The 25,615-nt window shown below is 39.2% G+C and overlaps 2 protein-coding genes across 3 annotated transcripts; both read right to left on the minus strand.

Annotated features, from left to right (window-relative positions):
* Positions 1-17,226, minus strand: LOC145990306 (uncharacterized). 2 transcript variants are annotated; one of them, XM_083125999.1, is made up of 6 exons: positions 17,111-17,226; positions 14,790-14,899; positions 13,641-13,743; positions 6,262-6,293; positions 4,381-4,546; positions 1-167 (listed from the first exon to the last, which is right to left on the minus strand). In XM_083125999.1, exons 2-6 carry the CDS (start codon positions 14,808-14,810, stop codon positions 112-114), a joined length of 378 nt encoding a protein of 125 aa, XP_082982125.1. In that variant the 5' UTR covers positions 14,811-14,899; positions 17,111-17,226; the 3' UTR covers positions 1-111. The 2 variants fall into 2 exon arrangements, with proteins under 2 accessions (XP_082982125.1, XP_082982124.1); XM_083125998.1 differs by having other exon boundaries at positions 14,783-14,899; positions 17,111-17,221.
* Positions 17,227-19,626: 2,400 nt separating this feature from the next.
* On the minus strand, positions 19,627-20,472 carry LOC145990539 (putative ankyrin repeat protein YahD). The gene has a single exon (XM_083126232.1). The coding sequence runs from the start codon at positions 20,470-20,472 to the stop codon at positions 19,627-19,629; it is 846 nt and encodes a 281-aa protein (XP_082982358.1).
* Between the last annotated feature and the right edge of the window lie 5,143 nt (positions 20,473-25,615).

Consider the following 25,615-nt stretch of genomic DNA (forward strand, 5'->3'; position numbering starts at 1 on the left):
ACAGAAATTTATTCTCACACAACAAACAAGAAGCGACAGTCAGTGTAAGAAAAAAATTGCAATGGCCTTCGTAGCACCCCAACAAACCTCCCTCTTCTTCAAGGTTATTCTTCATTGGATCTTCTGATAATAACCACTGACAGTTATTATTCCATACAGATGGAAACCTTGAAATAAAGATAAATGTCAATACTTTACCCTAGAGAAATTCACTATATTAAGGAGCTATGTCCTGAAGGTGTTTATAGAACTACCAGCAACTAAAATTGATTGATTGATTGATTTAGTTTATTTTACTTCGCGTTTTGTGCCTCTTGGCTAATTTGTGAAGATGGGGATGAGTGATGAAATGATGAAATAGATGAAAATGGACATTCACAAACAACCATACCCGACCGGGATTCGAACCCGGGACCCTTGGCATCGCAGCGAGATGTGCTAACCACTCGGCCACAGGGTCGGGCACCAGCAACTAAAAGATAGAAAAAAATAATAGTTATTGTGTTAGTATAACGCTATTATTATAATTAAGCAAAAGTTATTTTTAAGTAATTTGAATATTAATATCTATGTACTAGATCTGTAGGACGTCGAAGACAATATTAATATTGAGCTGAAGGAAACTGTTAATGATGGTCAAGAATGAATTGATCTTGCCCAGACAATCTTCGGGTTTAGGAATGTCAGACTTGTTTTTTTGTTAGTACGTATATGTTCCCTAATTTGTATTTATGTTATTTAACGCTGCATTTCTGCCACTTCTGGATAAATCTGACAGCTAATACACTTTCAGGAGTTCTTTACGATCAAGTTTGGAAGTTACTACTGAGAAATCACACATTTCCGAACCCATGTTGATACAACCCTTTTTACTTCCCTACATGTGAGGAGTCCATTCCTGAAGTTTTGTTCATTATTTTCATTACACCCTGTATATAAGTGTGTGTGTGTTCTGGACAGGCTTGCAAACTTTAAAGAACAAAATTCCGGAAAATTTCTTTACAGCTTTCAAACTCTTTACATTAAAATATTCTGGAAGACGAATGCCCTAAATATCAGCTATTGTCTGTTTGTGGTCTTGCTACTGTGATTGCAAAATAGAATCAACTTGATCAAAACAATCTAGCAACCACAGTTTGTAAGTAAACAAAACAAAATCAACATACAGATACATAGACTCTTCTGAAACCGTAATCCTAAAACAAACTCTTCAAAATGAAACTTGACGTCGAACTTTTCCAAAAAATACTTGGCAACACTCTCTATATTCCGCTTCAAACTCACTCTTTTCTGCAACCAAGCGGAAGAACTTTTCATTCCTCGCGTCACTGAACGTGTAGCAGGTAATACTTTCTTTTCTATTTCAGGAGCTTTCAAAATAATATTGTAAATATTAATTGTTTGGTTTGCAATGACAAATTTCTTTCCTCAGCCAATGTATATCAAAATAAAATAAAGAGATAATAATGATAATAAAGTAGTTGTGTTTATTGTTCACCGAAGATTTCAAGCATCAGGCCCAATTTCGTCTTAATCGGCCCTACATAGAGGATGCAACGAAAATAATGGACAAGTCTTCAGGAATGGTTACCCATGCACACACACACACACATACAGGATGTAGCGAAAATAATGGACAAGTCTTTAGGAATGGATTTCTCATACATAGGGAAGTATAAAAAATATCAACATGGGTAATCTCGTAATTCCGGGAGATGACAAAGCTTGTCAGGGAGACCGGGAGAGTGAGTTCGATTCCAGGAGAGTCCCGGCTGTTCCGGGAGGGTTGGCAAGTCTAGTTCCGGACCCATATTGATAAAACATTGTTTACTTTACTTTCATATAAGGAATCCATTCTTGAATTTTTGTTCATTATTTTCGTTACACCCTGTATGTGTGTGTGTGTTCCGGACCAATGTTGATACCAGAGGCGAAGATATAGTACAAGCAATGCAAGCACTGCTTGCATTATTCGAATATCATTTAATGTACTTAATGTTTTAGCCTTATTTCGTTTCCATCGCACTCGATTTCGCGAAAAAGTACGGCCGCAAACTACCTCAGCAGCTCTGTAGCAAGCACCAGCCTCAATGCTTGCGGCTGCTCTGCGGGAAAATAACGCACCCGAAGGAGTCACATGGCGAAGCGTGAAATTCGAGTGGAACCCGTCCACAACGCTTATACCAAAAGCTCTGCTTGCTGAGCTTGCGTTATTCCCGAAAATAGCCGAGCTCAACCGAAAGCAGAAGGATATAGTATTGCCACCAAAAACTAGGAGTAAAGAATATTTGTCTTCATGAACACGTAAATAAGATCGCGAATATAAAAATATTTCTTAGTCATAAAATAACTAAAATAAGTTATTATCATTGTTCTAAATTCCATATATATATATATCATTTTATATTACAATTTATTTTAGATTTCGCGAATTGTAAAACGCGTAAAAAAATGGATATTGGGAGTTCGGGCGAGATGGTAAAGGGCGGGGGTTTGTGTTTCCAGGAAGTGAGATGTCTGCACCCCAGAGTTTCCCCAGGGAGGGAGGGAAGATTCGACGAACCTTGGTCTGCAGCCTGTGTCCAGCTCGGTCCAGCTCAAATTACGTCAAAAGTGTTGACCGCACCAGTGTTTGCAACTGCCAAATTATTTACACAGTAATTCAAGTGAGCTGTTTCACAAATTTTACAACCACATTCAATAAATTGACTGCTTTTGAATAAAACTTGGGGTGAAAATAAAGCTATCTAAAAAGAACTCTCTACTGATATTTACACAGCACAATTAAATCGTATACATTGTACACGTTTTAAGTTTTATTATTATGACACAAGTGGTGCTCCCAGGATTTTTTGTAGTAGTCTCCTCATTTTGTCATTTTTTCCTGCCTTTGACTTTCCCTTTCTTAGGAATACTGGGCCAAAGGGGGGGCAACCCTCCCCCGGCCCCGGCCCCGCCTCTGTATGACACTTTATTACTTAAATATTATGTATATACTCTTTCTGCTGTAATGATTCTGATTCCACCGCTTAATCTCTATCTCCATACTGATATATCTTTCCTTCCCATGAGGGTTAAAATGAAGGAAATAGGTTGGTATCACTTTCGGTCGTTTCAGAGATTTCCAAAGTGATCTTGCGTGGATGCTTTCCAGTTGTGGAAAGAGCATGGGAGTGTCTTCACGTTTTGAGAACCTTGAAGCCCTAAGATTTGTTGAATTGTTCGATAGCGGGAAATTTCCTATATATGCAAAGGAGTTTGGAATTCTTTGTGGTGAGTACATCGTCTATGCATGTGTTTCTTTTGTTTGAAATGGATTTTTTAAAGTTTGTGTTTAACTTTTTATTTTAATGTTTGACTCCCAATGCGATTTTTAGGGTGCCCACAAATCCTAAATTACAATCACGCAGTGTAAATTAAATAAATGAGTTATTTTACCTAAATCCGTTTGGTCACCGTTTGTCCACATTAAAAAATTATGAACAAATAAAAGTACTAATATATAAATAAGAAAATACGTACCCCTTTAGTCGTATGCGGAAAGTTCGCATATGTAAGACGTTTACTACCATACGAATAACGTTACCTGGAATTTCGAAAGTAAATGTGACGTTTGAGGATCATATGGTTTATTTTTAGAACCGTCACTTTATTATGATATTTTGACAAATCCAGCGACCGGGCCAATGAGGCTATAAACCTTTAATCCCCCTCTTGGCGTGCCATTGTACTACATGTTTTGTTGTACTGAAACATTGCTTGCCTCCTTCGTAAGACTACGCTTCGCTACTGGTTGATACTTCTTTACTTCCCTACATATGTGAGTATATTCCCGAAGATTTGTTCATTATTTTCGTTACACCCTGTATGTGTGTCTGTGTTCCGGACCCATGTTCATTATTTTGTACTTCCCTATATACGAGGAATACATTCCTCAAGATTTGATCATTATATTCGTTACACCCTGTATGTATGTGTGTGTGTGTACCGGACCCATGTTGATATTTTTTTACTTCCCTATGTATGAGAAATCCATTCCTAGAGACTTGTCCATTCTTTTCGTTACATCCTGTATGAGTGTGTGTGTGCATGAGAAATCCATTCCTAGAGACTTGTCCATTATTTTCGGTACATCCTGTATGAGTGTGTGTGTGCATGAGTAATCCATTCCTGAAGACTTGTCCATTATTTTCGTTACATCCTGTATGTGTGTGTGTGTAGAAAAAAACTAATTTTGAACTAAGATATGCAAATAATGACGTAAATGAGGCATGGTCTCAGTATGCATATGTTAACATGCTAACTCGTTTAAATTAGTCATATTTCTCCAATTTTCTGCAAAAATAATCGTCCAGAAACTTGTGTTGGTCAATTATTTACCAGAGTACAGAATGACAGGCAGTTGCAGCCTCACGAAGAAGTCAACCTGGGAGATGAAGGAGGTGAAGTAAGGCAGCATCTTCATCTCGACCAGGAAGGCCATTCCGGCTTTAACAATGCTTCTCAGTGCGAGGACCAACCATGGCATTACCATCGCCTTGTTTTCCTGCAATAAAAGCGGCATTCTTAAGTGTGGGTAAAGTAGCAATCACGCTAGCACAAAGATTTGTTACGTACACACGTCGATTGACACAAATAAGATGATCCGACGTCTGTGGCGAAATGGTTAGCATATCGAGCTAGGAGTACAGGAACTCAGGGTTCCAATCCAGGTCTATACTCTATCCCCGGAATCTCTGGAGCAAGGCCGCGCATAACGGCAAAGAAGGGGTTGATCGAGTGGGTAGAGCGTAGCAGTACCCCCTCCACGCAATCCCGTTCCCTCTAACGTGTTCATTGGTTGGGCCGTCTCGCGTTACAACTTGCGCAGATACTGCTCCAGAGATAGCCGGGACAGAGTATAGGCATTAGTGTTCTTTATGAGTATCCTTTCATCAATTTCATTAAAACAATCAACCTCATCGTCACGATTAGCCAAAAGTGGCAAAAAAGCGAAGTAAAATAAACCAAATTCACCAACATTAAAGTGCATAAACAGCTAACAATGAACAATTGAAGAGTTGACACGGAAAAAGATGTAAGTGCCAAAAAGTAAATTTTTCAGGAAAAAGAAAAACGTAGTAATCTTCATGCCAACGATGCATCCGATGCCATCTTACGGCATCAGTGAGAACTACATGCATATACTCAGCACTTCCATCGCTCTCCAGGGCATTCGCAATGGAACGTAGATTGTTGTCCATGCAAAGTTGGATTTTTGACCAATTGGCACTTACATCCTTTTCCATGTCAAGGCTTCAATTGTGAATACAAATATATGTAACTGAGTAATTACCAATAATATACGCGGATTTCTCCATATTGGTATTCAATGTATAATATTTATTTCTATTTAACAATAGGGTCTGTACAATGGTTTGGTGCTAATGCTACCACCTTGTAATCAAGGGGTCCTGGGATCGTTCTCACTTTGCGTCTAATCACAATTAACCACGATTGTCAGTACGATTGTTTGAGCATAAAGCAGATCTAAAGAAAATTTCCAAACTAACTTTGTCTATGTTGAATTGTTGGACTTTTAACCGCTGTTTCTGCTTTCTATTGATCCCTGCCTTTCAGAGAATGCTTATGCTCGTACATAAAACATTGTTCAATATTTTTTGACAATAATCTAGGACAATGACGTCAGTTTTAGAAGAGTGGGATGTAGTTATAGCAAGCAAGTGATAATGATTCAAAAAGATTGCTTTAGATTGGGCTTGAAATGAAACGTGTTTCCTATGTCACTGCTATCAAATATTGATTCACATAAACATTAGTTTATGAATGTAAATAAATATAACAGCTGTTTCTCTTGGGGAATTTAAAGGGTAAAAAAAATGCCTTCCCCCTCAAGTTGATTCCCGACGTGAGACACTCGTAATTGTGGACGAGAATTAGAGAAAATAAAGCTTTAGGAAGAGGTAATAGAGATGGGGGAGAAACTCAGAGACAAAGAGACAGAAATAGAGAAAATAGGGAGAAAAATGGAGAGAGGGAGATTACCTACACCTATTTCTTCTCTTCGAATGTGGAGGATTCTTAATGAGCCCATTTGATTTGATTTGGTGTTTTAAGTCCACTTTATGAACAGTAAGGCTAATTGGGACTGGACCTACAGTTTAAAGTGGGATCCGAACTACTATGTGCCTCCACCGGGAATCGAACCCGGGACCCCTTCATTACAAGGCTGAGCAAATTTGAAATGCTTTTGACACTTACCAGAATGGCACCGAGAAGAAGCATTACATTTCCTGCAAAGAAAGAAACATATTACGTATAAAATTCATGAAATAATAAGTATATATGAATGGCTTATTGCAGAAAGGGACCTGAGTCACATTTTTGAGGTATCGGAGTTACAACCTTTTCATCTCCACTGTCGCTAGCAGCATACTGCAGAGGGGCGCATTGAGGGTTGCAAAATTAACTATTCATTATGCTGAAAATGTGAGCCAATAACGGCACATTTCTTTCTTACACTATCAATATTATACGATTTTTCTTGTTTTTTCTCAGAATTGTGCAAAAGTGACTCAGGTCCCTTTCTGCAATAAGCCATTCATATGTATGTTCTTAATTAAAGTGCGAGAACTGTGTGTTAATGGCAGCCACTGACATTTCCGCTGACAATTCCGTTCCTCTAAGCTACAAAAACCATCAGCTGGTCTTTTTTTGCCTCTTTTTATATTTCTCCGCCTTCTAATTTGCTATCCTCTTCTTTCTGTATATCTGGCTTTCTTCTCTTTATATTTATCGCTCACTCTCGTATTTCTTCCTATAATTACTATTCTCTTTCTCCTGCTATTTTCCTGTTATTTTCTTCCATTGTCCTTTCTTCATATTTCTCTCTCTTTCTGTTTCTTTTCACACTTCTCGCGCTCTGTCTTTCTTTATTTCTTCCATATTTCTCTCTCTCCCTCTTTCTTTCGGTACTTCCTCTCTTCTTCTCTTCCAGTGTTTCTTTCTTTTCTCTGCTTACTTACTTTTTCTCCCATTACTATATTTCCTCTTCTTCGCTCTTTCTCTTTACTTCAACCCTTGTCACACATTTATCTTTCTTCCTTTCCCCTCTTTTTCTTGCTGTTTGTTTCCTTTTATTACTCTTTCTTTTCTGCCACCTTCCATTTATATCCTTCTACATTCCTCGCTCGTTCTGTTTAATCATACAATTCTCTTTTTCTTTATGTCTTCCTATATTTTTCACATCTCTCTTTCTATCGGTATCTTTCTTTCTCCATCTTCCCCTCTTTCTCTCTCTTTTCCATTCTCCATTTATTTGTGTCTTTTTCTCTCTCTGTAACGTTTTCTATTTTTCTCTTTACCCCTGTCTGTGTGTAAGCGAGTGTTGCTCTATTAAAAGAAACTGCAGGGATGTGGAATCGACCCTTCTTAATAGAAATATGTATGATACATCGTTGGAAAGGGTAAGAATCAAGGATTCCAGAAATGTGGGATGTATGGTGAGGAAACAATCGGAAGTGGAAAAAAAAAACGCATGATTAAGTTTCAGAAACCACCATTATAAATTAAACATAATGAGCCTAATTCACGTGCAGATGTATTTATGCTAAGAGAATCATGGACGTAACCTAACAATGTAGGAAATTCCTCTAGAAACGTCACAACGCAAGATTGTCATCATATTGTGCGATAAGGGAGACAAAGGAAGTTAGGGTCTCCGTTATCGAACAACGCTAGGACAACCTTGAACAAAAAGATAACCAAAAACCATATATTTCCCAAACAAATTGACGAAAAACAATTTAAATTAACGAAAATAATTTACAGCTATTTTAAAATTTAAACTTCAATGTCAAAATATACAAGAAAAATCATAAATAGACGGAGTTAAAGGCGGAGCTACTGCGGAGCATGCGCACTCGTCTGGTCCCCCTCGAACATCCGGTTACGCTTACGGTGCTATGGACGATAATATGAAAGGGCAAAGTGGATATTCTTTTACAAGGAAATAGGGTGTCAGCTGTGTAGCATATGGTTGTACAGTTCGATCGGGAAAAAATTATTGAGTCAAGTATCACTTCGTAGGTTTCCGAAGAACGTAGAGAGACGAAACCTGTGGATACAAGCAGAACTAAAAAAGGATTGGTACCCGGAAAGGATTTGTACGACTTTCATTTTGTTACAAACATGTTGATCTTTTTTCTGCGTATTGTGTTGTGGTGAAAAGCACGCCTCTTAGTGAGGTTTCGAACCGAAGCGACACGCGACAGCAGTGATTCGTACCGAAGTGACAAGCGACACAGGCCCATTTAGTCTATAAATAAGCATTTACCGCTCATGGGAAATCAAGTCTCAGGCGGCACAATACACGCCATTGGGAATCTGAGCGACACGTACAGCTTGTCGTGTCGCTTCGGTTCGAAAAATTTCATTGATCACTGAGGATTCACTTTTAAGTGGCACAGAGATTACACACCGAAGCGACAAGCAACAGCCTCTTTACTCTAAAGGAAACAATTCACCTTGCATACAAGTACAACAGACCGAGGCGACACGATGCATGGTACTGAGAAAACAGCAGTCCAGTCCAAGCGACACGTGCATTTTCTCGTGGTGAATTGGTTCGAAAGGAAGCTTTCAGACTGCAGCGACCAACATTCAAAAATAAACAACACTTTCCGAATTAAAGAGACACGACAAATTGCAGGTGTCGCTTGTCGCTCGGAATGGGCCGTTTTATCAATACCGTGCATTGTGTTGCCTCGGCCTGTTATTTGTGAAAGCGGGACTGGTGAATGGTTTTCTTTAGATCGAATGCTTCTGTGCGAAATCCCGATATCGCTTGTCGCTTCAGTCTGAAAAGTCCCTTGTTGTGTGAAGTAAATTCGTTCAAGTGAAAGTGGCATGCCATATCATAGGTTTTCCCTAAATCCCTCAGGCGGAAAGGCGACGTTGAAAGCACATATATTTACTAGCATTTGTTATATGTCATTTCATTACTTCTGCAGCTTTGTTGGCAAAGATTCACTTAAGCATACTTTATAATATAATAATATCACTAGTTTTATAGAATTATCTTTCCCTCACTTTTCCATTTACAAAATAATTGAATATATATCTAAAATTTCGTACGTTTTGAGTTCGTCGTGCGTGTACATGAGATACTTGTATGTAGTATGCTATACAACTGGCGGCCAGAAAGACACGTCATATTTTAACCCTAGAACGCATGTATTAAAGCACCTTCTGACACAATAAATGCGCATTAGTTCTTCAGTGTTTGTGACATCTTACATCTGAATGTGTTCTAATAACGTACGAAATTATAGCACCGTACTAATAACAATTTTTGTGAATTTTGTTATTTTGTATCATTACCCCATGTTTCCATACGTGGGGTCGTTCAGACCCCAACAAGAAATAATACATTTTTTGTAATGTTAAGCACTAGTTCTGTCTGTCATAGCAATGCATTTTGCTCTCGTTCAACTCTAGCATCGTGCTTTTTCATGTGTTTCATAGATGGTGCTAATGAATCAGCTTCACATTTAGTTCATAATATTCGTCTATAAGGCGATATACTCCTATCTCGCCGCATTACTGTAGGAAGAAGAAATACATACTATTTGTCATGTTTCTTTTGGTAGCCCTTTTGCTGTGCATCACCAATATTATTTACAACTTGCCACCTTTCTTGCTCAAAAATAAGTTATTTTATGTAATATCAATGACGCATAGGAATCTTGAATCATGTCAGGTTAGTGTTAGTCTTGAGTGGTGCATCCTATGAGCGTGATTTGGAGCTTTTTTCAAGTTATTTGTTTCAACCAGTGACAATGAGTTCTAGAAAAAGGAAGAATGAGCGTTCTGTGAATCCATAAGATGGTAATTTTAGTGAATTGTCTCTGAGTACGGCATAAACATTTTCTGGCTTTGCAATTATTTGACGAGCTATGCTGTTGATGGCAGTGTATACATAGGGGGGAAAGAGGGAGAACCTGTACAAATAAATCTGGGACAGTCTATTGTGATGGACTTAGTGAAGTCATTGCACAACTCATTCAGAAATGTCACCTTCGATAACTTTTCACCACCATTCCTTTAGCTGAGGAACTCCTTCAGAAAGGGCTAACTTCAGTTGGAACGATGTGTCTCAACAAACCTCAAATACCAGCAGCAATGAAGCCCAACCGTGAACGAGAAGTTCACCCATCATCGTTTGAGTTCAAGGATGACCTCACATTAGTAAGTTATGTTCCAAAGAAGAATCGGGCTGTTATCTTATCGAGTACCATGCATCATGATGCTGCCATACAGGGACATTCTCAGAAGAAAAAGCCGGAAATAATATGTTATTACAATAAAACAAAAGGCGGTTTTGATAAAATGGATCAGATGGTTAGAAATTATTCATGTAAGCGGCAAACTCGTCGTTGGCCTTTTGCGCTGTGGATGGACGTAATGGATATAGCCGCACTGAAAGCATTCACTCTCTTTGTGGAGCAAAATCCTTATTACTGCAAGGACTTGCAGAAGAGTAGAAGAAAATTTTTGAAGGAGTTAGCAATGCAGCTGACATTACCAAACATGGAGAAACGAGCACAAAACATAAGTCTCCTCAAGTCGACTGTGGAAGCTCTCTTACGTTGTGATGTGATTGCTGCTCGTTCTGGCGACCCCACAGCAACAAAAGGAAAGCGAAAGAGATGCTTTCTCTGTTCCCGTAATAATGACAGACAGAGTGCAATTGTTTGCGTGAAGTGTAAAAAAAAAAAATATATGTGGTGAGCATTCTAATGTATTCTGCACTGAATGCAAGTAGAAACTTAAAACCTGCAGCCGTGCGCTAGAGAAAGAAGTGTAGTTTATGCTGTTACAATAGAAGAAAACTGCAATTTTTTAGACCTGTGTGTGTCCTGTTGTTGTTGTTACTCGTATAATGTCCATTGTATGATTGAACATAAGTAAAATATTTTAGAGATAATCACAAATATTTTTTTGTGAATATAGATAGAAATCTAACTTCCAAATACACTAATTACATACTAATGTTGAAAGAAATAACTTTATAGTGCTACTGTAAAGAACGTTGTGAATTCTGCTGCATCTGACAATAAAAAAGTTAAATATGTTTTTATTATTATTTTTTGTTTGTTTGTAAAAGGATGGGAGGTAAACGTTAGAATAGATCTGTTAGAACTTAGTGTGGATAGAAATAACTGGATTGGGAGTGCGCAAGACAGAAAGAGGTGGAGGTTTTATGTTGCTTCTGCGATGAACCTTCGGGTTTTGTGATGCCAGAGAGTTAGTTAATTTGTAAAAGTTATGATAAAATACATGTGGATATCTCAAAACGACATTAATATGTGATTTTCTTATCTTTTTGTAGACAAAATATGTATTTGTAATTACTTTTGCTGATATATTTTGATGGGGTCTACCAGACCCCACCTATGTAAAGTAGTAAATATTTTTGGGTATGCATCCTTGGGTTAATAATCTGCTCTGCAGTTGATCATCCGACGGATTCTAGACGTCTACTCCTTCATAGTAGAACTTTAACAAATACTTTTCTTGACTATCGTCGCACAATTGATGAAAACAAGCGCCCATTTCATACTTCGTATACTGGTGAATCTGCACTGGCAACAACAGGAACTGGCCTAAACCGGAAGTTCCGGGGGGACCGGGCAAGACCTCACTAATGTTTATGTTTACATTTTTAACACGGTCTATACAGACGAAAACACGACATAAAGAAAGTTGAATCCTAGTGGAAATTCGCATACATATCCACGTTAAAAACCAAAGTTCGACCTGGCAATACTGTGTACAGCCTTTAATGAGTTTAATAAGTACTTACTTTTAAAAACTTATAAGTATTCAATAACAATTTTTACTTGTTTTGTATTTATTATTTCGAGATTCGAGATGGGGTTGCGATATTGCAATCGAGACGAGAACGAGATCTCGTCTCGGTACCATCACTCGTTACGCTCGACCTCTCGTAGAAAACGCAACGTAAGATAACCACACAAATACTCGACTAAGTGGAAGCCTTATGTGTGTTTCTGGTACACGGTGCTCAGTTGTAGGAAACTAAAGGCTGGTTTACATTGGTCGAGTGAGCGGGAGAGTTACTGGAACGAGTTACTGGCCTGTCTGCTCTACTTGAGCATTATGTGGCGAGTAGCTGTTTACACACTTTCTACTAGACTCTAGCAAAGTGGGATAGTAGCTGCAGCTGTTTGGTGCTCTTTTCACAGAATGAACCCATCGACGTCGTTGTCGATTTAAAAAAAAGAAAGTTTTGAAACGGTTTACACACTCTGTTTCACTAGAAATGAATACAATAATGCACGAGGACATGTCTGAAAAAAAAAACTAATTTCATTGATTTTTCTTTTTTCGATCATTCTTGGTTGAATGTAAATTCATTATTTTTAATTTCATTTCTCCTATACCAAACACATCATGTCTCATCTCTTCAACTTAATACGCCCGTAGTTTATTTTGTTTGTTCCTATAATCGACACAAATTCCATGGACACTCACAGACACAACACAACACAGACTCTCTCTCTCTCACTCTCTCCCTCTCTCTCTCTCTCTCTCTCTCTCTCTCTCTCTATATATATATATATATATATATAATTATTGGTTGTGGACAAAATCTATGCACCAGTTAACAATTTATCAATTGGTAATATATACATGTATGCACATAATATTTACTCACAATTATTCCTTTCATAATAAATAGTTTCCAAATTTCATTACACTTTTACAGAATTATATTCGACTTATTAAGATATTTTGTAAGAATATAGATTACCGAGGATGAAGGTGAAGTCAGTAAAACAAGTCAGTGTCAGTGGCGCTTGATGTCAACTCCTGTACAAATGGTTCTCTGTAAGTTTCATAAAGTTTGCATTGAAATATAATGTGGTTCGGAGTTGCAGCATATTCATTGCACAAACAAACGGATGAAGTCACTAAATTCTTCTTGTAAAGGTGAGCTGCGGCGATAGTGTGATTTAACCTGCAGCGCATTATAGTTGTGAGGGAACTCCGGGAGAGTTGAAGCTGTTTAAACCAACATTCCTTTGGAATTCTTTCTTGTATAGAATAGCAGGCCTTGTTGCATTGAGTGCCAGTATTTGTCCACAAGCTTTGCCAGTCAGTAAATAGTATTTTTTTAGTGTGTGATTCCAAAACTACGGACGTTGGATTGTTTGATTCGCTGCATATTTTGCCAAAGTATCTGCTATATTTTTCCCTTCTATTAAAGAATGTCCAGGTGTCCAAATAAAGTTGATATCATATCCCAATCTCGTTAATTTCAGTGTGAGTATTCTTATGTTAACAATTTACCATTCCGTATGACATGACCATGATGCAAACTGTACAGAGGCTGAATCGGTTGCAATTAGAACTGAATTTAACTAGACTCTATACTGTCCTCAGAAAGCGTTTACTCGGTCGACAGCCACTGGACTGTCCTGACTACTGGAGCGAGTACTGGCTCCAGTTGTTTACACGGGGAGAGTAGCTCGTACTACTCGCTCCAGCTACTCTCCCGTCTACTCGACCAATGTAAACCAGGCTTAAGGAAGTAACCAAGATAGTAGACTCACCAAACATCTGGGCCTCGTTATCCAGAGGTTCCCACTTGAGAGTCACCGCCGACAACTTGTACGTCACAGCCAGAGAGATTGTCATCTGCAACACGTAAGGCACCTGCAACAAATCATTCTTCACTAAGGACAAGAACAATCACCAGTCCATTTACACTCAGAAGTGACACGAAATGGAACTGCAACTCTGTTCCGGTTATATCTGGAGCAAGCAAACGAAAACAAGTCGCTGCGCAAGTAGTGACGCGAGACGGCTCCACCAATAAACACGTGAGAGGACGGGATTGCGTGGAGGGGCAGCATTACCTTTGCAGCAGCATGTACTGCTTCGCTCTGCCCACTCGACTCTTTGCCGTTGGTGGGAATCGAACCCACGACAGGCCTGTAATTTTATTACGAATCCGTTGCTCTAACCAACCACTCCACGCTCCCCCCTCCAATTTTCTGTACTATTTTTTGCAGCATTTATGCTACTACTAGCTGATTGGCCGGCGTTGGCCGGGTATTTATTTATCCCAATCTTCTATTAAAGTTGTCCGTTGGAGAAACATGGCGATCTTAAATCCACTCCGCAGTACTTAATAGACTGCCCCTGTGACGTGTTGATCGTGATCGAGAAAGCAAGTCTCTCTCTCTCTCTCTCTCTGTCTCTCTCTGCCTCTCAAACGTCATCGTGAAAGTCACCAATTAGCTTAGCGACCCCGAAAACTATGGATTCGACACTAATATCGGTCGTTTTCGATTATTTTTACATGTCACCCCTTTCCCACCCCCAACTCCCACGAGTGCCATGCCAGGGGTGTCTTACCCCCACATTAATTATTTCCAGATTGCAAGTGATACGTGTACCAAGTTTGGTTGAAATCGCTCCAGGCGTTCGAGAGTCATGCCGGAACAAACAAATATGCACACCCACACACATACATACATAAATCCATTTTTATATATATAGATAGATTTATAATTTTTGAGGAGAGGGGACCATATGTGCATGAATTCGACACTGGGATGAACGATAGAGTTTTGGGCCAATGCTATGAAGGCTCTCTATGATTCTCCTGGGTTTTATTTTAATGTAATGCGCCAAGTTTCTCATAGAGTTCCAGCAGAACCTTTTCATAACATCAAGTAATTGAACTTACTACGCACATGATGGCAATGACAATGCATTCTGCACGTAACCTTCCATGATTGTTGCACTCTGCTCTCGATCTGATTGGATATTTCATGGCCTTCCCAGGATTATTCTGCTACATACCCTAGAATTCACAGAAGTAAGAGAAATATCATTTTTACTAATTATATTCTTCGGAAAGAATATGTTTTGTCATTCCAAAGCGGACCAATAAGGTTGCTTCACTTACAAAACTGTACTGTCGTCAGTAGACCTCACTGGTGTGCATTCAATGTAAGGTACCGAAGCATTGCTTCGGAATGCAATATGCAATAACGTAACAATATATTATGTCATTATAATCACACGGTTATTCAATAATATCTAGATACAACCGTTCCATTTCTTCGCTACACATAGAACAAATACCAGCCCGGGTCGGGTACCCTATTCTATACCCACGAATTTTCAATTTTTTTTCTTTCATTATGAAGATTATGTGATCCTAATTGTGAATATAAAAGAAATGGAGCGCGGAAAGAAGTATTTACAACTGTACAGCCGTTTAAAGTTGAGATTTTGTCGTTTGAAATTTTTGAGTCCAAATTTCCCACCGATTCCGGGCTCCGCCCCTGGGGTAATTGACTTACCGCCCGCTGCCGCGGCCTCGCCTTTATCTATAGAGTCCCTTTTAAAGGCATGTTAGAAATTGGCCGGAGTCACCTGCCCCAACACTATTTCTCACTGTTTTCCGCATTGACACCCGAAGATACCAAAAATGAAGGCTAAAATTAAACCTAAGAAGGTAACTTACCTTACATTTTTACTCTTCACTGCCAACAAATTACAGAAAATAGTTTTGACTAATATCCAGGGGGCTGAAGGCGGTGCCAGGGGGGTCTGACGGCAGTTCCAGGGGGGTCAGCCCCCTCCCTGGCTCCTGCCTGGCTAAGGGCCTGCACTCACATGGCGGGATTTGAACCAGGGAACTTTGGTGGGGAGATCCAAAGGCACGCTACTGGCAAAACGGTTCGGTCCGAGTGACACGAAGGCAACAAGCGACGCGTGAAGCTTGTTGTGTAGCTTCCGTTTGAAGGATTGCATTTATTTCTGAAGCTTGGTATACAAGTAACACATGTTGCCTGTCGCTTCGGTCTGAAAGCTTCCTAAGAGGGAGTAGTAAGGCCGACCTCCGTGGCGGAGTGGTTAGCGTAACGCGTCAAGAAGCCAGAAGCCTTACAGCCACACCATGCGCAAGGCATGCATGTACACTCACCGGCAAATAAAAATGGGACACATATATCCTGAAATACTTGCTTCCCTGCAAGGCGTTATGTGTGTTGCCTAACTCTACGGCGGTGGTAGAAGTTGCCATTGAAAAATTGCTATTAAAATCCACTTATACTTTTAATTCCGGTGACTGTACGTACAGTCACGGACAGTTCTGGGTTGTAACAACCCCAGTGGCTTTCACTGGGACCGTTACAACCCAGTTGTCTGTGACTATAACATTATGTTTGCCTCGTCATAAATTCCATCAGTTCACCATTCATCTTCGTCGTCGCGATTAACCCAAGAGGTAGAAAAGCGACATCAAATAACCGAAATGGGAAACAAAGAGTATAGTAAAAACATTCAATGGTTTTAAAATAAATGATACTTTATCAAAGCAATCGTTCCATACTTCTGTATTGTGAGAATAATTCAAATTTTAACAATGAATGCCGAATTAGGACATTATAAGACTGGTGGATGAGTTGATCACAATGTACAGTCACCGACAAAAAAAATGGGACACCTATATTCTGAAATACTCCCTTCCCTGCAAAGTGTTATCCGTGATACCTAACACTAAGGCGAACAGTACATTTTAATAACAAAGTTTCAATGGCAAGTTAAAACACCACCATAAAGTTAGGCTCGGCCTCCGTGGTAGAGTGGTGAGCGCATCGCGCTACGACGCCAGAGGTCCTGGGTTCGAATCCCGGCTTGGGCATCGGTGCTCTGTGTATGTCCTTTCATCATATTCATCACTCATCCTCATCTTTGCGATTAGCCAAAAGTGGAAGAAATGTAAAATAAAGCAAATCAATTATAAAGTTAGGCAACACGCATTGCGCTATGCAGGGAAGCGGATATTTCAGTATATAGGTATCCCATTTTTACTGAAACGATTAAGAACCAAGAATAAGGAAAAAGATAAATCATTAGCTACAATTGACCCGGTAGAAAAGAGATAATTCCAGTAAAACTACATCCTAGAAAATAAACCGGTTCTGCCTTCCAGCCATTCAAGTCTAACCTACTAACCACGCTAAAAAGAAGTCGACACAAATTAACATAAAAATCAACTTACGGCCATGATGTTCTTCACAATGTTCTGTTACTCCTGTATGTAACCATGAAGATTATTATTACGCTGTCTACATTGTTGAATGTTGACAATTAAAGGTGATTAAGATGCTAATATCATGTGAAGTATACCTAGGTATGTACAATACGGAAGCATTAGCGGTGGTGTTGTATGATTACAGATGAGTCTTACTCCTATATCCCTATACAATGGATTATATCCTTGTACAGTCAACGGCAAAGATAATGGAAGGCAAATTGTCCATCGTTATTTTCATTACTTTTTATTCTACATCCTGTGTTGTTTTAAGGAATGAAATTGTGTTGGTGCGAAACAGGCATTGCTCTCTGCTTATTGACGTCTTTACTTCAATTCAATATCATCATATTGTGCAATACAGACCGAATGAAAATGGTGATGGACAATTCGCCTATTGTTTCTTTTGCCGTTGGGTGTACAATGAACACAACGGACACCTGACCTCAACCACATGGTGAGTTTAGAATTCTGATTTGCATTCTGTGAAAATCCTGGATCTGGTTCAGCTCCGGGGAAAGGACAACTATTGCAAAGAATGCTTTGGTTTTGGGCAAGGAAACAAGTTGAAACATTTGAGATTCATATCACCACTCATCCTCAACGTTGCGATTACCCATAATAGGCAGAAAAGCGACACTAATTAGCAAAAATCAAATCAGAAAAGAAGTCAAGGAACGCCCTAAGATCTGGAGGGACACGACAATAAAGAGTGGAGGTTGTACATTTTTTTTGTATTTAGCAGACAGTCTTATACTTTACTATTCTTCTTGCATTCCACGTTCGGTCAAATGCGAGATGACCCTCAACAACCCTCTGCAGAACACACTTTCAATATAAAAATATCAATCGGAAGTTGGACTTGTTTCAAAATCCCAAAGCAAGGAGAAAGACAGTTAGCCACATTTTCTGTAACCGTTATGCATTTTCCAAGTTGTGGATGTTTTGGTACATGCCTCTAAAGCCGGCTTTAGACGAAAGCGTTTCCTTTAATATTTTTTCTAGCATAAATGTTATGTAAATGCTTCCAAAAATCTCATAGCAGATAGTAAGTACTTTACAAGCAAGCATTTCATGTAACTTGAAACAACTAAAATATTCTTCCATACGTGCACAGTAAACGTTGTGAAGTATGTATTTAATCAGCGCCATTGTTTTGTACCTAATAACATTTTATACGAAGCGCAATTCCTCTCGGTTGAATAGTTATCGGCATTTAAAAATGTGAAGTGAGACATTGTTTACATCTCACGCGGCCGCCATTACAACTGCACTCGTGACATAGAGCTCGCTTCTCATTGGTTACGCTACGAAAAATGCTACGGACCGAGCCTATCCTTGAGAAATGTCATGAAATGTGCCATGAGATTTCTCACTTTACACGGTAGCATTTTGGTCATGGCATAAATGCTAAGAAAAAATGCTTTCGTCTAAAGCGGACCTTCCCAGCACTAATACAGATTTCGAACCCAGAAGCCTTAGTTACGAAATACACACTAACACTACTACCACAGTTCAGTGTCACGGTTCAAATTTAAATATCTCCCACTCTCATCATATACGATGTACAGGAAAGATAAAATCAGGTTAAATGCTCCCAGAACGGCGTTCTATGTGGTCTCTGCTCCAGTGACCACGAATACGAAGTTTCTCTCTCTCTTTCCTTTTTACATTTACATTCTTGCTATCTACCTCTGCCTTTCCCGTCTGTTTCTCTATCTCTTTTGTTTTCCTTTCTATTTTTCTCTCTACCGTCCAATCCCTATGCACCCCTTGTCCCCCTCTCTCTCTCTGTGTACAGTGACACACACGCATTTCGCTAGACAACAAAATGTTACTTTTTTAATGTTAAATTGATCAGGTAGGGTGTTTTTTTTTATGAATTTTCTGTTCCGAGTTTACAACTGCTTATGAACTTTAGGAGGAGGTTTTGACGAAATTTGTTATTGACATTTTACAAAAAAATACAATTTTTTACTTAGGACTTGAATATTTTTACATTTGTTCGATTTCCGGCGGTACTTTACTCTTGGATTCTACATTGCTGAACGCTCCACCAGACCAGCCATATGCATGAGAGTTACTGTACGCAGAGAAAATGAGAGAGACAAAAGGAAGATAGGAATATAACGGTAAGAATAAGGAGAAGAATACAAAATAGAGAGAAAGATAAACATGCATCAAGAGATAGAAAACAGACGATAAAGCAGGAACTAAATAGAAAGAGAAAGAAAAATATGCTACGTTACAACCAGATCCCCTACCAGGGAACTTACCTCGTATATATTTCTATTACCGCTTATAAATCACACAAAATAAACTACAACTGATCTTCTTGGTGTATATGTACTATTATTCGTAATGAACAAGAAGTTGATCAATAAATAACATTATTGCACTGTGAAGACGCGCCCATTCATCCTGTCAAACATGCCTCACGGCCACTGAACAAAATGGAGGCACTTGTTATTCACTAAAATAACTTATGGTGGTAGTTCTTTCAGTAGCAAGTACTGAGTAATGCTTTTTGGTAATGGAAGCAGCGTTACTTTGTCCACTATACATCGTCCACCGTGCACACTCGAAAGATGGCGCCTCAGGTAAGTCCTACACAGTCTTTTCAGGGGCGGAGGTGTGCACAGTTCACTCGTCAACCACGTGACAAACTCGTCATCGCTTCTCCAGTCCAATGGAAAATTCTCGTCAGTTAGCCACTTCCACGGTTTAAGCTTCGCACCCGAGTACACAACATACTTGAACAATTCCTTGTCTAAACTTTTCATGATCCAGTGCAAAGCGTTTCGCTCGCAGTGGTCTATGACGTTGGGATCAATCCCGCTCTCCATCAATACCAGTGCCATCTCTCGCCGGCCGGAGAAACCTAGGTATTTCGTGGACAAGTACAGGGGACACTCGTTCCACGACTCGGCAACATTGACGGATGCACCATTTTCTAGCAGACGCGACAGGAATCGAGCGCGACGCTCTTTAACTGCCGTCCACAAGGCTGTCTGCCCGTAAAAATCCTTTTTGTTCAAGTCCACGCCGGAATTTAAAAGAAAGTTAAAGATTTCTTCGTGTCCCAGGCGACAGGCGCTCACCAGTGGCGGTTCCAGACGCTCGTTGTGGTCTTTACTTGATTTGTTTACATCGGCCCCACATCGCACGAGAATGCGCACGCCATCTGGGAAGTTCTCGTAAACCGCGAGCGATAGTGCCGTGGTCCTCCGCATGGTGGCGTTCGGATCGACCCCGGCACGGCAAAGCTCTTCGATCAGCGAAACGTTTCGTAACTTCACAGCTTGATGCAAGTCGGCAGGGTTGGGCATGGTACACGCTACCGACAATATATTTCTCCACCATGCACTCGCAATGTTTTCCCGAACTAAGTACCACTTACAAATGTGCCGCACAAAACGATTCGTAAAAGTAAAACAGCCTTATTCCGTGATAGAATTGCGTAACATCTTCCAGGTAAGATGAGACGAACCCAGTCTAAAAGTATAACTGCGCATGTGCAGAACGTGACACGGAACATTTGCGTGAGACGTGTTAAATGTCAGACAAGGATGTTCCACTAAAAATCGCAGCCCGTGAAAATACGTGTCTTGTTTGTGCTGTGCGAGAGATGTTCGAATAATCTAGCGAATCAGGAACGTGTTGTACACTCTAGAAGATGCACCAATCACCTCTTTTACATACCGAAAAATGAAAGAAAGGTATATTTTGTAAGCAGAAATATTATAATAAATATAATAGAAAAAACAGTACAAATTCTGATTTTTATTTTAAACTAAAGACTGTCGGTCTTTCGCATATCTATCTTTAGTATTGATTTGTTAGACCGCTCCTCCAGGCGCAATATGTACAGTACGTACCATTCAGCAATCAATAACACGTACCTAGAGAACTGAGAAACAGCTAGAGAAAAGACAAACGGTCATAAAACTTGTTGTAGATCCCACCAGAGCGTTGTCAGTCACATTTCAAGTTCAAAGTACATAAACGAGTACAAGCCTTCCTTCCTATTTTCCTATATTAATTTTACATTCTATAATTTTAATTGTTCAATGGGAGAACACCAATGGGCGCAGAATAACTACCGACTTGAACACGCTAGGCATTTACACTAACACAATGGATTATGCACATTTAATCTCTAGTTCAAATTTAAAAACACGATTATTGTCGTTTATGAATACTCTCTCCTCATATTTTATGTTACGTAAATATTTTGACACATGTAATGAAGTGAAAGTTCTTTTAGAAATTGCTTCACGCGAAAACTCCTTACACAAATAGTCCATATGCAAAACTAAATAGAATAGTGTTTATTATTACAGTTTTGCCGGACCCCGTGGTTGGGTGGTTAGCACATCGCGCTGCGACGCCAGGGGTCCCTGGTTCGAATCCCGCTTGGGCATGGTTGTTTGTAAAAATGTCCATTCATCAATTTCATCCAGGGTGCGAAATCCTGGGGGGACACTAACAATCTTGACCTCAAAAATCCCCCCCACCAAGAATTTCCCGGGGTGAAAGAGTTTTTCTTGTAACAACAAAATATAAGCAATTAGTATTTACTTCTTATGTATTTTACTAAGGATAATATAGTGAGTGCAGAATGCTTTCTCTCTTTTTCAAGAGATCATTACTCTGTGTACACCAATAACAATATGCGTGCAATGAAAGAAGAATGCAAGTCAAACATAATTATAAATTATAATAGTTTTGTATTAATACAAAAACTAAACAAAAACTTGTACAGTGTCTCTCAAAAGTTTTAGGACAACGACATTTTAAACTAGGCAACCCAATTTACACAAGCCGTTGGTGGGTTGCGTGCAGAGTTAGCCTCAATTTCAGGGTTGCCACGTGCACAATAGATATTTATAAAATACGCGAAAGAAATATAAACAATTATTATTGTATAAAATTATTAAAAATATCACTATTATATCGCAAATGACAAAATTCTTTCTGAAAGAAAAAAAATAGGTTTCTAGTATTTCATCGCTGTTGAGTCTACAGTAAAGAAAAGAGGTGAGAGGAAACGAAAGGTTACAAAGGAGAGGAGAAAGAGAAAGCGAAAGGAGAAGAGGAAAAGTAGAGGAGAGAAGAAAGATAGGATAGACGAGGAGAGGAGATGTAGTGAGGAGAATGGAAAAAGATTCGAGCAGAGATGAGGACAAAGAACAAAGAAGAGAAAAGAGGAGGAAAACGAGAGGAGAGGAGGAGACGAGAAGAGGGAAGTGGAGAGTAGAGTAAAGGAGAGAAAAAGAGAAGAACGAAAAAAGAGAGTGCAGTGGAGTCGGAAATCTAAGACAGGAAAGGAGATAAGAGGAGTGGAGAAGAGTGGGATGGAGATAAGATGCGAGAAAAGTAGGGAAGGCGATATGAGATAAAAGCAGAACAGAGAGAGGGGAGAGAAGAAGGAGAAGGAACTGGAGAGAAGAGGTAGTTGCAGAAAATATCGTCTGAGCGTCAAGAATGGATGCATTGGTCAAATTATCGACATGAAACATTCAATAACATTTTGAATTGTATTGGAGAATATATTAGATCGGTGCGAAATGCCTTTTGGCTGAGTTCAGAGCAAAATAAAAATCTTCCATGTAAGATCTTTGATTTTACCTGCGATTACACCACTAGACAAATGAACGTAATTTTTAATATTTATAAGAATTATTCATTTTTTCTCCACTTATCGGTTCGTTGAAATTGAGATTTTGAAATTCAATATTTCCCCTCTCCCCATCGTTAATTCCAAACTGAATCATTCCGTTTCACACGGCGTGGACAATGAACACAATGGGATAGGTCTAAAACTTACGAAAATTTTCTACCACCGGAAGGGTTTGGACCTACGACCATCAGATTGACAATCCTGAACGGTAGCCACTACCCTACAAGCTTTCGCTCCTTAAACCAGGTAGAAGAAATGCTACACCACGCCTTTACCTTCGAATGAAACAACAATTTTTTCTAAGTATTCTGTCCCTTTAATATTGGAAATGTCGTTTGGTATACGTGTAGTTGAACTTTTACTTTAATTTTGATTTGCTTTCTTGTAGTATAACCGATATCTTCGAGAAATAATTTTCGAAGTAATTAAAAACGAGAACATTGGTAGTTGTGAAAATGCGAGTTATTTCTTCTAGCTTATTATTGTGATTAGACATTAATAATGGAAAATATCTAGAGGCTTGAACATTACAGGACGATGTTCTTTTCCTGTGATACTGTAACAGACAAAATGCTTGTTTACTGATGCAAGTATTGTGTCCAGAACAGTCTTATGAAATGTATTTGCTGTTGCGTAAGGTAACACGAAATAATTACACCGTGTGCGAACTACCAAATCTGTGCAACGTTATACGAAAACAGGCGGAAAATTTTATTCATAAAATTATGTCACATTTGACAGTATTAGTCAAGAGAGACTCGTGGGACACTGTGTTAAGGTGCTGGACTAAATCCTTCTAATTTTTCTTACTAGAAGAACAACAATTTCTAAGGAAGAGCAACAGTGATGATCTTTCTTATTTCTTTTAAATGCTTACACTTTCCTTTAATTGGGTTAAAAATAAATAAGAATATTGCTTGTATTTCTGTCATTGACGTAGACCAGAGAGAGAGACAGACAGACAGACAGATGTTACAAAATAGTTCAAATAGTGCGAGCGCCATTAGAAAGTCATGATAATTCTATGTTGCGTACTTAGAATTATTCATACAATAAAGAACATGTCTAATTGTGAGTTAACAAAAAAACAATAATAAAGAGACATTTTCGCATCACGATTGTAGTTCGAAAAAGTCGGGACAGGGATTGAAAATAGCGCACTGTCCTGACTAAATCGGTAAATCGGACGTCTGCTAGCCTTGCATCAATGATTATAAAACTAAAACCACCCAATATTGCAGCTTGAAGACTTTTGCGCATTAAACAGATTCATTTATGCAAGATCAAAATTGAAATTTTTACACATTTCAAAAATCGACGATGTTATTTTCGTATTTATTTATTTATAGGTTCACATTTAAATATTTTAGGGTTCGAGGGGGGAGCATGGCCCACATGGACCCTCCCCTGGGTACTGACCTTACGTAGACAGTGGAAGAGAAATTTTGGAGAACCTTTCTATTAAATTTAGTATTTACATTCACCTTATGCTCAGATAGATTAAACCGTTTATTGACAAATCGTGAACTTTTCGTTTAATAGATAATATTTTATTTTAGACGACGGGAGAACATTGGTCTAATTTCCTTTCTTGCTCTTTCGAGAGAATATATACTTCTTCAATAGCAATCGCGTTCGGAAACCGTGAAAAAAAAATGACTTGGTTTTCAAAGGCAGACAAGCTTGGTAGTCTAGCTTGCTCGCGATCAAAGTGACTCATTCACACTATTCAAGGCCGCTTCTTATCGCAAAACAGTATGCGTCGATGCACAGTGTCTGCACCCAGCACGTTACAAGTGACCAGAGTCGAATTTTAAAGAGAATCTGAAGAATGGTAGATTTCATCAAAGGCGGCTAGGTAGACACCAGCTTAACATGCAATAGTTTAAGTGATAATTCCTGACAAACAAAAAACCGTATTGAATAATTATTGGGATAGTAATACGCGTATCCGCTCCTTTTTAACTATGTAAGCTCGAAGACAATCTGTATTCCATTTATTTATATTGGCAACTTGGTCAACCGGAGGTTATTTTATCGCCTTCGATGATCGAATTGTCTGATCGATTATTTTTTGTTTACCCAGGAACATGCCCCATAGGAGATTTCCGAGACCGGGTTACGCTACTCACTCGTAGCTCCCCAATTTCTTCACGATGGTGGGTTTCTACCGGTCCCATACACAGGCCGAGAATCTAGAGAGTGAGCATAGGCGGACTCGAATCCATGCCGTCCTGCAGTCCGAGTCCAAAGCACAGCTCCTTTGACCGCGCGGTCACGGAGGAGGACTTTTCTTATCTTACCTTTGGCTAATCGCGACGATGAGGATGAATTATGAATAGGAAAATAAAGAAGGTCACGCACAAAGTAGAGGACGATCTTCAACCTCTTGGGATGAGGAGTTCAAGCCCTTAATATGAGGATTTCAACCTTAGACGACCTCAATTTCAAAATTATAAACAAAATGCCTACTTACACTAAACTTCTCATCAAGGCCAAAATAGTGTGTAACTGTGAAACTACCCCTGAATACAAATTGACATTTTTTTTCCATGTGAGTAAGAATTCAATGTGTGGCATACAGACATAGATAATACCTTTTGAGAAACAATTAACTGTACCCTGTCCCAGGATCTCTGGAGCAAAGCCGCGCATAGCGGAAAAGTAGTGGGGAGAGGGGATCGAGTGAACAGAGCGAATCAGAGTACGCTGCTGGGAAGGCTGGTAACTGCAGTGGTTTTCCTCCCTCCACGCAATCCAGTAGTGGTATTTGTGGTATTACCAGGACA

The sequence above is a fragment of the Lepisma saccharinum genome, chromosome 7, assembly GCF_977018435.1.
Source record: "Lepisma saccharinum chromosome 7, izLepSacc3.1, whole genome shotgun sequence".
Lineage (NCBI taxonomy): Eukaryota > Metazoa > Arthropoda > Insecta > Zygentoma > Lepismatidae > Lepisma > Lepisma saccharinum.